Source organism: Nicotiana attenuata, unplaced genomic scaffold, assembly GCF_001879085.1.
Source record: "Nicotiana attenuata strain UT unplaced genomic scaffold, NIATTr2, whole genome shotgun sequence".
Lineage (NCBI taxonomy): Eukaryota > Viridiplantae > Streptophyta > Magnoliopsida > Solanales > Solanaceae > Nicotiana > Nicotiana attenuata.
The window spans coordinates 117,494-131,781 of record NW_017672198.1 but is presented as its reverse complement, the minus strand read 5'-3'; the positions used below and the strand labels follow the sequence as shown (position 1 = coordinate 131,781).

Below are 14,288 nucleotides of genomic sequence, written 5' to 3'. Positions count from 1 at the left end.
GTCCAGTTAGCCGCTAAAAGCAACAGATAGGGAGGTACTACAATCGAAGGGCTAACCTTTGACATTTCAAGTCGGGGACTTGGTATTAAGGAAAATTATGCTACACACCAAGAACCCACACGATGGGAATTTAGGCCCAACTGAGGTCCATATAGAGTTACCGGAATAATCGGGAAAAGTTCATATAAGCTCGAGTCAAGAAACAGTGTGCAGCTACCGAACAACTGGAACGTGTCACATTTTAAAGAGGTACTACTTCTAAGGTACGAACACAACTCCTTTTGAAATTTTTTATACTGTGGACTAACTTATGCAGGTATTCAGCTGAGGGCAAATTTGACAATTAGGTCTGAAAGCACATATTGTACTCTTTTTTTCTTGGACCGATTTTTGCGAAGTGGGCTTTTACGATAAAGTTTTTAATGAGACAACAATAAAATATGCTACCTTAGTTTCGAAGGCTGGCTTAAGGCCGGAGTTGTTGATCACCCGCGCTGGACCAACAATATGCGAGCCCTCACAAGTTCAGTCACAAATATTGGGGGCCATTACCTCATTATCCCCTAAGTTAGGATCCTTAGAAAGAGTTATTATTTGATATTAAAATCTAAGGCTCGATTATTAGAATTCTTTGTAAGGGTCAAACGAGCCATACACATATAGCTCATTCTTGCCAAGGGAAAAAGCTTATGCGTCTCCGATTATGTACTATACATACGAAGTAATGAAAGAAATTTTCCACCTATATTTTATCACGTTGCATTTACACCATCTATATATTTGTTGAGTTACTTAAAAAAAATACCACATCCTAAATCCTTGAGCCCACGGGCCACCTTGAGTCAGGGACTGTTGTCTGATAAAAAGATTGGATAGCTCGGGCTATTGAATCCCAAGGGCACCGAGCCTATTAGGCAGGGCCCGAACATGAAAGGATATGACCAACTCAAAATGGCTTGGAGACGTCCAAGTCTGCACTCAAAAAGGAAGGTCCTTACATATGATTAAACCCTATTAAACGGTTGCCCATGGCAAAACACCATTGTGTACGACCGAAACATTCAAGTATCTTAAAAGTCTTTATTTTTACAAGTATTTCGAAGCCTAAGAAAGTCAGAGTTATTATCGGGACCAGGCCCCATTAGGGCTTTAGGGGAACGAGTACTCTAGATTATGTCCGATTTTATGCTAAGGCATTAATGATGATCTTCAAATAAAAGGTTGCAAATAGATACTGAAAAATATAATACACAATATAGGTGAAGGGAAAATTTTATATATTACAAAATATTTACAAAGGCACGATAAAACGGCCTCAAAATGAACAAAAAGTGTACAAAGAAAACGAAAAACGACCTAAGGCATCTCCGCCTAGTCTTCTCTAGAGCCCGACTCAGTATTGGAACCCTCGGGCTCATATATCTCTTTAGCTTCAGCCTCGAGCCTCTTGGCCTCTTCAATATCCTCGAGCGTCTCCCTATAGGATAGCTATTTTACGTACTTGACCTTTGTTGTTAAGCGGGCCTCGGCTATTTCCACGTCTTTTTAATATTGAGGCAGCATCTCCTCGACCTTGGAGGAATCGATAGAAGATGCCTCTAACTTAGACTTCAATGCAGTATACTAGGGTCGAGGTCATCCCATTTCGAAACGGCTGAACTCAGCTACGCTCGGAGCTCATCATTTAGCCGAGACCATTTGTCGACATTATCCTTTGTCACCCGGAGCAGGTACTTGACCGATGCAACCTCCTCTTTGGTAGCCTCCTTTTCCGAGACCAAAAGGTCCATCCCGCTCCTCAGTATCTCGGTCGAAGCTTTGAGCTCATTCATCTCTGCCCATAGTTGGTCGATCAGGTCTATCTTCTCTTGGACCTGCAAGGTTGCGTCGCTAGCTGCTACGCGTAACCTCTCATTTTTAATATCAAATATCCTTACCTTCTCAGACAGTTCGGCATGCTCCCGTTTCGCAGACGAAGCCTCCCTTTGAGCTTTCTCCAACTCAGCTTGGAGAATGGGGAGATCCATGAGGGCATCGTCTTTTTGCTCTTTAAGAGCTTTGTACATATCCTTTTGCCGGACTTGCTCCTTGAGCTCAAACTCGAGCTAGCTAACTTCCATCCGAGATCGATGTAAGCTTTCATGTGAAGCACCGAAGCCTAAAAAACAAATTAATGAAATCATGAAGATACTTGGAAGTTAAATGAGCTACGTAAAGGATACAAGGAAAGGGAAACTTACCTAGTTCAGCGCTTGTGCCTCGTTGAAGAGGCTCGGAGTGCTCACCTCATTCATCTTCGCATGATCCTCTTCGATCACCAAGCAACGAAGATAATTGGCCACAACAACCGATTCAGACAGCACTCGAGTATCAGACGGAATCGTAAACACGACCATTATTTTGCGGTCGGGATCCATGCTCGGAGCAGGGAACTTCTTCAGCAGCTTCGGGCTCGAGCTCGGCCCGCATGCTTCCGATGACACATCTTTTTTTAGGATCTCCAAGTCACAGAACCCGGAGTAATCCTCTAACGTGCTGATGTCTACACCGTCAAAGAAAAGGTTGAGGGCCTCGTCTACGGCCCGTACCATCTCGTTTGGTTTCTCCTTGATGGCCTAAGTCTCGTCGAATAAGGACTCTGTATAGGACGACGATTCCGTGATTTCAATGACACCGGCGATTCCCCTCGAAGCAGGGGTAGCTTCTCGGGAGATCGTAGCCATTGGTTTTCCTTCTGGCTCCCGAGCTAAAGAGTCATTGGCCTCTCAGTCACTTCCCCCGGGCGCCACCCGCTATTCTTCATCAGTGGTCGGCTCATGGGCGACGAACTCCAGGTCATTATCTTCAGGATAATCCCTGAGCCGGTAGAGGGAGTCGAGGTCCGGTACCTTGGCCTGGTACTCTTCTTATTGCTTTTTTGGACCCGGACCGCTACCCACTTCTTCTTGGCTTCGGCGTCCGGGGAATCCGAAGACTTTCTCTTTCTTCTCTACTCCTCTTTCTTTGCAACAACCTTAGACTGTCCCGAAGTGGAGGGTTTATCAGGTGAAGACGAAGTCTCGTCCTTGTCCAATGCCCCAAGCTTAGTGGTCTTGGGCAAACCTATGAAAGAAAGAAAGGGATTTAGAGAAAACAGTTGAATATGTTAGCAAGTTTGGTCGGGAAGAGCACTCACCATTGGAAAGAGCCTCCAACTCTCCCTTCGAGAGATTGAGCCATTCGCGCTCAAAATACGAAATCTGCGTGTAGATCCCCTCTACTCACTCTTTCAAGTGGGGGACTGCGTTGGGGACTCGGGAAACCACTACACGATGATAGAACCAAGCAATGAAGAAGAAGAATAAAAAATCCAAAAGAAATTCTAATTACTCGAAAGGGAGAAGAACTTACGAGCAATGTTCCACTTTTCAGGGAACGGTAGGAACTCGGATGGAATGAGATCCTCGGTTTTCACCCGAACGAATCTTCCCTGCCAGCCTCGATCCCTATCTTCGTCGATGCTCGATAAGGGAGCTTTCCTCGTCGGACGAACGAGCTTGATTAATCCCCTCGGAAGATTCGAGGACTGTAGAGACGAAGCAGATAGTCGAGGGTAAATCGGGGGTGCTCCGGTGTTATTAACGAAGTGGCGGAGGACCATCACGATCCTCCAAAAGGATAAGTAGATCAGTTCGAGGTAGACCTCGTATTTTTTGCAAAATTCGAGGGTTATGGGGTCCACGGGGGCAAGTGTAAAGGGGTATGTGTAAACTCTTAGATATCCCTCCACATGTGTGGTGATGTCATCATCAGGATCGGGGACAACCACTTCTTTGTCCTCCCATTTAGAGTGGATCGTATCCTCGGTGATGGATCATATGTACCTCCATACCTCCTTGCCTCGATTCTGTTGACTGGAGGCTTTTTCGTCCTTGAAGTTGTTTTAAATAGAGTAGCCTCCAGGGATGAAGTTCTTTAGGGGAGGTTCTAGGGCCACTTCAGGTACAGCCACCTTAACATTCGTGGATGGGTTAGAAGTTGAAGAGACGCTCTGCTGGAGCACATATTTCAAAGTCTTCTCCATCAAATTCTGGAAAATATGATGATTTGAAGATGCGGACAAATGTTTGAAGGTCAAACTTGAAGATTTAAGGGAAAGGCGAAGATTTGAAAATGGGAAGACGAAGATATGAAGATATATAAAATAATTAATGGAGATTTGAAGGGGTTGAGAACAAGTGAAAAGTTCGAGGGTAAATTAAGGAATTCTGGAATCGAAAAGTAAAAAAGTGAAAAAGGGACCAAAGCTTTTATAGAGAGGGGGTAATTAATGCGTGACATTTCGCATCCGAGGACAGTCAACCGACGGCTGACACGTGCCCGAAGTCAGAAAAACACGACTGATGGGACGTTTCATTGACCCGTCAACTCGGTTAATAACATATGGAAGAATGAACCGGGGTCAATTAATCGCTTCCCGTCGCTTCGATAAACCTGCTCTATGGAAAGCAAGGGGACTATCTGTGTACGTGTAAAATCTGGGGCAACTCCGATTCCCAGATAAAGAAACGGGAAGGGATCACGGTCCGACACAACTACAAGCAAGATCGAAGGATCCCTCGTATCAGAACTCGGAAGGAGTGAACGATGTATCTGAGATCGGGCACGGAGAAACAACGGACGCGGGCGAAGTAAAGTTTCGAGACCACGGGAAAAAGGAGGAACTGTTGGGCATGACAAGTAGGGAGCCGTAATATTCGCCCTCAACCGGATATTACAGCGCAAATCCCGCTCGATACCAACTGCGAATCAATATTTACCAAAAAAAGAAGATTTTTACCTTATTTAGACTTGTATTAGGAATGAAATTTTCCATACTATATAAAGGGAAGAATATTTTCATTTTGAGGAGACTATTGACACGTATATCAAAGCAATAAAAGTTGATTTTTGACTTTTAGTTATTCTTCAAAGTGTTCTTCATTATTCTCTTCTTTAATCGCAACCGAGCTTATATCGAGGATCCGGTTGAGGCCGAATTTCAGGGTTCAACTTAAGATCAGGCTTGATCGTCACGTCACGATTTGTTTGATTGTTCATTCTTTCTTTAATTTAATTACTTGTTGTTCTTAGATTATTCGTATTGACTTAAATCACGTATCCTCTAAACTGCATATAAATTTAATTGTTACTCATTTATAAGGGTAAACATACATATTATATATTAACCCTATATATAATATCGTTTATTTAGAAGAATATTTTGGAAAAAGAAAATATTATGTTTCATATACGGTGGGCAATTCAATGCTTGAGATGTGCATGGGGCATCTCTGAAGCCCATATTGGATGAATTAACTAACGCGTTAGATGCTTATAGCCACGTTTAAATACTCTCGCACCCTAAAACGACTTTCAGCCAGTCTCAGTTTTACCTTTTTAAACATTGGCACTAAACATTACTATAAAGAAGTACTTAAAAATAACAGTAATGCTGGGTATCACATTGTACTTATCACGGGACGAGGAGAGATCGGCCATACGGGCATTTGCACAAATAAAGTTTTTTGAGGTTACTATGTAGATTCTGTTTTTCATTAGTTTAGGAAGCTAAATATATCTACGAGGAGAACAATATCAATGATTTTAAGGACAAAATTTAGCTCATTAAGTTAATGAGGATATAAATTAAAGAGCAGCCTCAGGAAAGACCGGTGCAAATAATCCGCCGAGATAGGGCATAAGCCCCTCACAATAATCTAAGGGTGATTTGTACAAATAGAACACGTTGATGCTATTATAAATATTTTTAGCCACTAGCCCCATAGACAGTTCGAGTTTAACTAGTGTCTCCTTGCTTACTCTATGGGCAACACTTTGATTTGTGACATAAAAAGTTTGTCTATGGAGCAAGCGGGAGTTAAAAAATTAAAAGCATCCATTTTCAAAATCATTGGATGTAATTTCCTAATAATCTAGGAAAAATGATATTATATAGCCGCTCTCAAAATAATAGCTGAATATATATATATTTATTTATGTATGTTATATACAAAAATATGTAAATATTATATACTGTTACCGCTACGGAATATAAATAATTGGGACGGCGGACTAAAAGTAATATTTGCCCAATAATCTAAATGCTAAATGGCCCGGAATTCTAGTGAGCTGGACCGACCCAAAAACGGGTCCCGAATAACTTGATTCTCAAAGTCAAAGAATCCGATATACATCCTCCAGAAACTGTAGCTTTTTTTAGCTCATTACAGGTCTCTCTCTCTCTCTACCTTTTCTCTTCAAGAACTCTAATTTATACGAAAAACGCATTCAATAAATCCCAAGTCAAAATCAAACCACATACATAACAGAAACAAAAAAACGATGTCCTCCATAGGAGGACTAGAGCAGCAGGTGAGACAGTTAGAGGGGATATGCATAGCGTGCGGATCATACGCCGACCTCGTCGAGTATGACAAGGTTCTGAAGCTCTTGTTTGTTCCAGTATGGCGATGGCCAGGGAAAGAGCCGGTGATGTACTGCAGCAACTGCAAACTTTTCTTCCCTCAATCAGAGTCAGATACTGAGGACGATGTCCCTGACTGGTGTCAGTCCTGTAGCCACGAAGTGGATGCCGATTTAAGGTTTTGCCCCTCCTGTGGTGAAGTACTGTGAATTCTGATATGTATTAGGCGCTTCAGGCTTTGAAATCATCATATGTAGGTTTGTAAATTATGTTTTTGTACTAAGTGTGGGTTTGAGGACTAAATTTAAGTTTTTCTTTGTCTTTTTCTTTTTAGAAAGATTAAATTAGATAACTTCTTAATGATCTATTGTTAGCCTCGAAAAGAAAAAATTATTAGTAGTAAAATTACCTAGAAAATAAGTCCACAAAATCCTTTCTATAACAGCCTCTTTGTTCTACACCTACAACTAAATGATATTTTTTGACTTTTATAGTGAATGTCTGTTATACACCTATAACAATATTTGACGTTTAAATAATTTTTTTGCTATAAAGATTATCCAAAAATTAATTATTTTTTCTTTTTTAAGGTTACATATAAAAGATAAGAAAATTATTCAAATTTAAAATCTCAAAACTTATGTATAGTTACTAGTTAAATATCAAAGAAAGCTAATATATTATTAATAAATTCATAACAAAACGTATAAAGATTTAAACTCTAAGGCATACATTTTAAAGCTACATAGAAAAATAAATTCTTTCAAGGTTGATGGAAGAACTTTGTAATTGTAGCTTCTTTCGTAGATTTTATTCTCTTGCTAGCGATATAACACTTGAATCAGCTAAGGTTCATGTCCAAATTTTCAGCAAAAAGGTATCCAATAGCTTTCTCTTGAAGACAATCTAAGAGCTTAATACTCCCTCTGTTTCAATTTAGATGACATACTTTCCTTATTAGTCCGTTCAAAAAAGAATGACACATTTATATAGTTGGAATTAATTCAACTTTAAACTCTTCAATTAGCCTATTACGCTTAATAAGAAGCTTTTATAACTACACAAATGTCATGGCCCCACAAAGTTTTTACCCTTAAGCTTTTAAGAGCACAAGTTTCAAAAGTCTTTTTTTTTCTTCTTATACTCCATGCCGAGTCAAACTACCTCATCTAAATTGAAACGGAGGGAGTAGTTAATTTTTCTATCTAAATATTTTTGGAATTTATCCAATGGAAAAGATATCATGTGAAGATCTTTAAATGTTATATCTTATGCAAGATAGAAACTTGTTTAATGGAAAAAATTGTGTGCATATTAGTAGCATTATTATTAGTAATTTTAAAGATTCTATATGGTTGTTATAAAGGGGTAGTTTTACAAAGAACATTCCATTACAAATATGGATGTTGTTGTTATAGGTAAAAAGCTGTTATAGAGAGGTAAAATTGCAACGACCCGACCGGTCGTTTCGTGAGTTATAGCCCCGTTTCCCCCATTTATGCTTCCTTATGTGTTCTTCAGCTGTATTTCATCGTATTGTGTTGGTTGGTTCGGGTCCGGAGTGGTTTCGGTGTGGAATGAGACACTTAGTCTCCTATTTAGAAGTTTAAGTTGGAAAAGTCAACCGGATGTTGACTTATGAGTGAACGATCTCGGATTTGGACTTTTATGGTTCGGTTAGCTCCGTTAGGTTATTTTGGACTTAGGAGTGCGTCCGGAATGTAAATTGGAGGTCCGTGGTAGAATTAGGCTTGAATTGGCGAAATTGGAAATTTGGCGATTTTGGTTGGCAGTGGAAAATTTGATATCGGGGTCGGAATGAGATTTCGGAAACTTGAGTAGGTTCGTGGTGCCACTTGTGATTTGTGCAAAATTTCAGGTCATTCGTAGATGATTGACAAGTTTCGACGTTGTTTGTGGAATTTGAAAGTTTAGAAGTTCTTAGGCTTGAATCCGAGGGTAATCTGGTGTTTGATGTTGTTTTGAGTGTTCCGAAGGTTCGACTAAGTTTGAATGATGTTATGGGACGTTTTGGTATGTTTGGTTGAGGTCCCGAGGGCCTCGGGGGAGTTTCGGGTGGTTATCGGATTATTAGTTGGCTTTGAAAGTTGGCAGATCTCTGATATCTGGTATCTGGTCTTGGAAGTGCGGACCGTACAAAACTGGTGCAGACCGCAGAGGTGTTTTGTGGCCGCAGAGGAAATTATGCGAACCGCGGAGGTGTTGTGCGGCCGCGACAGAATTGTGCGGACCGCGGTGAGGAGTGTGCGGCCGCTGTAAGTTTTATGCGGACCGCGGAAGGAAATAGCTCAGGACCCGCGGAAGAATTTCGCGGACTGTACAATGAGGGTTCACAGAGCTATAAGCGAGGCTTAGGGTTTTATTTCACATCTTGGACTTTGGGAGCTCGGTTTAAGGCAATTTTTTAAAGGTTTTTCAAGAAATTCATCAGGGTAAGTGATTCTAACTCGATTTTGGCTAATATTCATGAATATACCATTGAATTCATCATTTGATTCGTGATTTGAAAATGGATTTTGGGTAAAATTTGTGAAGTTTCATGAAGGGGATTTTTGGGATTTGAAAGCCGATTCGAAGTCGGATTTGAGTGAAACTAGTATGGTTAGTCTCATAATCGAATGGGTTGTCAGATTGTGCGACTTTTGTCGGATTTCGAGACGTGGGCCCCGGGCCTAGATTTTGAGTTGACTTTTTAGCTTTTGACCTAAAGCTTAGCATTTTTTATGGGATTGATTCCTTTAGCTCATGTTAATTGTATAAAATTATTTATGGCTAGATTCGAGGCATTTGGAGGTCGGTTCGAGAAGCAAGGGCATCGCAGAGTAGAGATTTGATCGGTTTGAGGTAAGTAACGATTGTAAATCTAGTACTGAGGGTATGAAACCCCGGATTTCATATCGTTTTACTATTTTGAGGTGACGCACATGCTAGGTGACGGGCGTGTGGGCATGCACCGTTGGGGATTGTGACTTGGTCCGTCTCATAGCAACTATAAAGTTTCGTATTTGGTTGAAACTTTATGATACTTATGTGTTGTAGAAAGATTTTCTGTAAATTGGGCTGAATGCCATGTTTGGACCTTGTGCCAGAGCTGGTTGGACCCTTAGGGGCCTTTTTCTTACTACTCTCTCACTGTTTTCGATTAAAAATATATACTCGGTCATGTTATACTTATTGATTTCATAACTCAGTCTTCATTACTTTGTTTTGATACATATAAATGTTGTTTTGGGCTGAGTACCCTGTTTTACTAGAGAGCCCGAGTGGCTCGAGAGGTTTATGACTGAGTGAGGCCGAGGGACGGATTTGTGAGGATATTTATGGGATCGGGCTGCACGTCGCAACATGTTGTTACTGATTCGTGATTGAGTGAGGCCGATGGCCTGATTGATTTATGTCACGAGGTGGCTTGTTATAGCGCTTGGGCTGAAGGAGCCCCTCTGGAGTCTGAACACCCCCAGTGAGTGCGGGTACCCTGAGCGTGAGTGATAGTGAGGTATGCCCGAGGGGTTGTATACGAGTGACTGTGAGATTTGCCCGAGGGGCTGTACATGAGTGATGTTTGCCCGAGGGGCTGTCTATGATTTCATCATTTCTGCTCACTGTTGTACTGAGCCTTTGTTTGAGAACTGTTGAAAAATATCTTCAAATGATTTTACTGAAACTGAGTTTAAAAGAAATGATTTGATTCACACTCTGCTTTTAAAAGCCTGTTGTATTGTTACTGTGATTTCATGATATGAACTTTATATGTTTTATTGCTCGTCACTGCTTCTCAGCCTTTATTTACTTTGGTTACTTACTGAGTTGGCGTACTCACGTTACTCCCTGCACCTTGTGTGCAGATCCAGGCGTATCAGGACCCGGTAGCGGCTGTTGACTATTCCAGCTGTAGATTTTCTCGGAGTTAGCAAGGTAGCTACTGGCAATCGCAGTGCTGCTTCTTCTCCCTCCTATCTTCCTTAGATGTTTTGCAGTTACATTTCCAGACTGTGTTAGTCTCAGTATTATCGGACAGTTTTTTTAGTAGATGCTCATGACTAGTGACACCCCGATGTCGGGCTTTTCTTTCCGCACCTTTGCTATTCAGTGTTTTTTTATGAAGTTTTATTATTAAATAGCGTAAATTTATCTTTGAAAATTGAAATATCGAGCTGTTGTTGGTAAAGAGTCGGCTTGCCTAGTACCACGATAGGCGCCATCACGACATGGTAGTTTGGGTCGTGACAAAAATATAACTCAAAAAATTAATTGGGAGAAAAACTTGGCTTTTATAGTAAATGGTTGATTGGCATATTATACAGAGATATTATTATAGAGAGGTCTCACTGAATGTAATATAACTACATTCCCAATTAATTAGTGCCATTTTGATGGCATAAGAGCGAGCAATTTTTGTGCAAATAAAAGATTGATTATGTACGATACAAATGAATTTTACATTACCGCTACTCCTCTCACCCGGTCCATACTTGAGGTCCTTAATATTAGTAAAAATTGCACGGGGCGCCATATTTCGGCGCCCCTTTTTAACCTGTAGCCGCTTTGTCTTTCTGTTTGCACCCGTACGCACTTTTTAAAAAACTTTAGCTTCCCTTTCTCCTCCCCTTCTCCTTCTTCATTTTCTCATTGTCTGGAAACACAACTCCGTGAGGACTGAGGAATGATATGGTCATACCATTGATTAGAAAAAGGCACCAATTTTTATCCAACAAAAAAACAGCAACACGAAAAATCAAATATGTTGTAATATAGATAAAACATAGAAACCGTAAAGAAAATGGAGAAACTGATCATCAGCGATCAGAGATTCAAATGTTAAAAAGAAAAGTTTTCGAAAACGAAATAACATAACAACAAAGCATTTATTTTGCAATAAAAACAGAACGCAAAATCGGATGCATTAGATGATATTAGATGTAACTGTATCTTCTTGGTCCTGAGCTGAAGTTAATTAGACAAAAACTTCAGCTCTATAGCTGAAGTTTTTCAGTTACAACACAAAAACTTCAGCTCTAGAGCTGAAGTTTTCTAGTTACAACATAGAAACTTCAGCTCTAGAGCTGAAGTTTTCCGGTTACAAAGACAAAAACTTCCCGGTTACTAAACAAAAACTTATAAAATAAAACTTCAGCTCTAGAGCTAAAGTTTTTATTTTATAACTGGCAAACTTCAGCTCTAGAGCTGAAGTTTCCCGGTTACAAAGACAAAAAGTTTTTCAGTACAAAAGAAAAACTTCAGCTCTAGAGCTGAAGCTTTTATTTTATAACTGACAAACTTCAGCTCTAGAGCTGAAATTTTTATTTTATAACTGGCAAACTTCAGCCCGGTTACTAAACAAAAACTTATAAAATAAAACTTCAGCTCTAGAGCTGAAGTTCGCGAGTTACAAAACAAAAACTTCAGCTCTAGAGCTGAACTTCAGGCCCGGCTACTAAAATGCTGAAGATTTGTGTGATTGCCTTTGCTACTTCAGCCCCGTGTGCTGAAGTTATGCGAAAAAACGGGTACGCTTGCAATTTTTTTTTGCAAAGCGGGCACAGATTAAAATGTGGCACAAAAAGCGGGTATAAATGCAAATGCCCCCCTTAATTCTACTGCTTGGTACCCGACAGATTAAAAATTACTTCACGGAACAAAATTTAGTAGCATATTCGCTAGCAATGGAAGGAATAATGAAGCTTGCAAATTTTAATGTTTTTATCCATTTCTCGTTCCCTAAAACTAAAAAGTGTTTTGTTTCGATTTACTCTACTTTTTAAATATAAAAATATTCTAATAAACAACTTTTAAAGCTTGAAATTTGTGCAAAAACACAAGCAATAATCTTAGAAGTAAGTAGTTTCTTTTATTAAAAGTTGCTTATAAATAAATCTTAAGATTTAAGTGCGAAACTCTATAAAAGTTTCTTTAACAAAAAGCTCTCTACTGGCTACAAGGGGATGTAATGTAACGAACGAAAGGAAGGGCCAAGTCTTTGTACTGCCGTTTAACTCCAAAATTATGTTTATTTTTATTAGGACCCCTTAGTTGGTAGTTAATGTCAGATAGGCCCTTAATCATTTTAGGCCTTTATATTCTGATAGAAAAAGCACTGTCATGGTGTGTTGAATGAAAAATTGATTTATCTTTTCCCTGTATTTTCTTCCTTTTTTTTAGTTCTTACTTTTCTTTTCATGGCAATTCCAACGTTGGAATCGCTACAGTGAGACAGGTATTAGTGAGTGCAGAGGGGATATGCATAGCGTGCGGATCATACGCCGACCTCGTCGAGTACGACAAGGTTATGAAGCTCTTGTTTGTTCCAATATGGCGATGGCCATGGAAAGAGCCGGTGCAACAATTGCAAACTTTTCTTCCCACAATCGGAGTCAGATATGGAGGACGAAGTCCTTGACTGGTGTCAGCCATGTAACCATGAAGTGGATGCCGATTTAAGATTCTGCCCCTCCTGTGGTGAAGTACTGTGAATTCTGATATGTAATAGGCGCTTCCCGATTTTAAATCCTACGTAGATTTGTAAACTTTGTTTTGTACTAAGTGTGGGTTTGAGGACTGTTTACCCTAAAATCGGATAACAATTGAATTTATATGTGGTTTTAAGGATACGTGATATAACTTGGCACAAATTAGGAAGATATATTATATATATATATATATATATATATATATATATATATATATATAGTATTAAAATCGACTACAAAGAAATAAATGCAACCAAACGAATCAAATAGCCTTGACCCTTGAATTCGATCACCCTTGAACCAAGGGAAGCTTCAGTTGATATAAGAACAGAGTAACAAGATAACGAAAACTAGAGAAAGGCAGTATATTGCTTTGTATTGCGTAAATGTGATGTGTTTTACAAATGATCAGACCCCATTTATATAGTAGGTGAGTCCTACTCTTGATACAATTCTAAATACAGTAAGAAATCCCATGATTAGCTAATTAATCGGCCTCTTCTTGATACGTGCCGAGATTTTCGCCGTGATCCTCGCCCAATTGCAGATATTTTGGCTTTCTGTTATTTGGCTGGGTAAGCTTCCCTCGATCTCTATCCTGCCCGGTTTTGATCTCGACCGATCCCGATCTCGATCGGTCTCTGGGTCACAAGCTCGCTAAATCTAACTTTGTATCACGGTCCGATATAATACGAGGTCGAACCGTAGCCTGTCACGTTCTAGTCTTGATTAGTCATACAAAAAGGGCAAGCTCAGTTTTGATCGTATACAGATAGTCCCCTCGTTTCTCGAAGAGAAGATGGCGAGAAATGATATGAACTTTTCCAATCCCGTCTCGATTGGCCGTGACGTAAGCGACGAGCCCGACTATGACGTCAGCGGCAAGTGGATACTGAAACGTCTCGTCGGTTTGGTTACCGAGGCATTAAATGCCTATCAGTTTCTGGTCGGCCACTACCGGTTCTGAACCATCGCCAGCAACCTATAAGAACCCTAGCCCTTTCTCATTAAAACTTTTACACTCAAAGATCTTCCTACTCTTGCCTTTTCTTCAAAAAATCCCTTTGCTTTACCCAAATTTCTTGAACTCTAATCAACCCGCATATCATCCTAATTCCCCTTTCTCTTGTTCATCAATGGCTAAAACTTCCAAAACCGTGCCCAAAAGGAGACCGCCTCTTCGTCGCGGCCTGCCGGCGACGGAGCTGCGACTGACTATCCCCTTGAGGATTTTGTTCTGGGAGGGTGCCCTACTGTTGCCGGCTTCAAAATTAAGAAGAACTCCTCGGTACCGGGTCGATGTGAACCGGTCTCGAGGAGACCACTTCTGCTCGGCCTCCAGCTTTGACTAGATC

General features: G+C 40.3%; 1 protein-coding gene across 1 annotated transcript; it reads left to right on the top strand.

Moving 5' to 3' along the window:
* The first annotated feature begins 6,213 nt into the window (after nucleotides 1–6,213).
* Nucleotides 6,214–6,810, top strand: LOC109212269. Its single transcript, XM_019375901.1, has one exon. It carries the CDS (start codon nucleotides 6,364–6,366, stop codon nucleotides 6,652–6,654), a length of 291 nt encoding a protein of 96 aa, XP_019231446.1. The 5' UTR covers nucleotides 6,214–6,363; the 3' UTR covers nucleotides 6,655–6,810.
* Nucleotides 6,811–14,288: the final 7,478 nt, after the last annotated feature.

What these genes read in the sequence shown, in the direction of transcription:
- LOC109212269 (XM_019375901.1), top strand. Translation starts at nt 6,364, where the DNA reads ATGTCCTCCATAGGAGGACTAGAGCAGCAGGTGAGACAGTTAGAGGGG.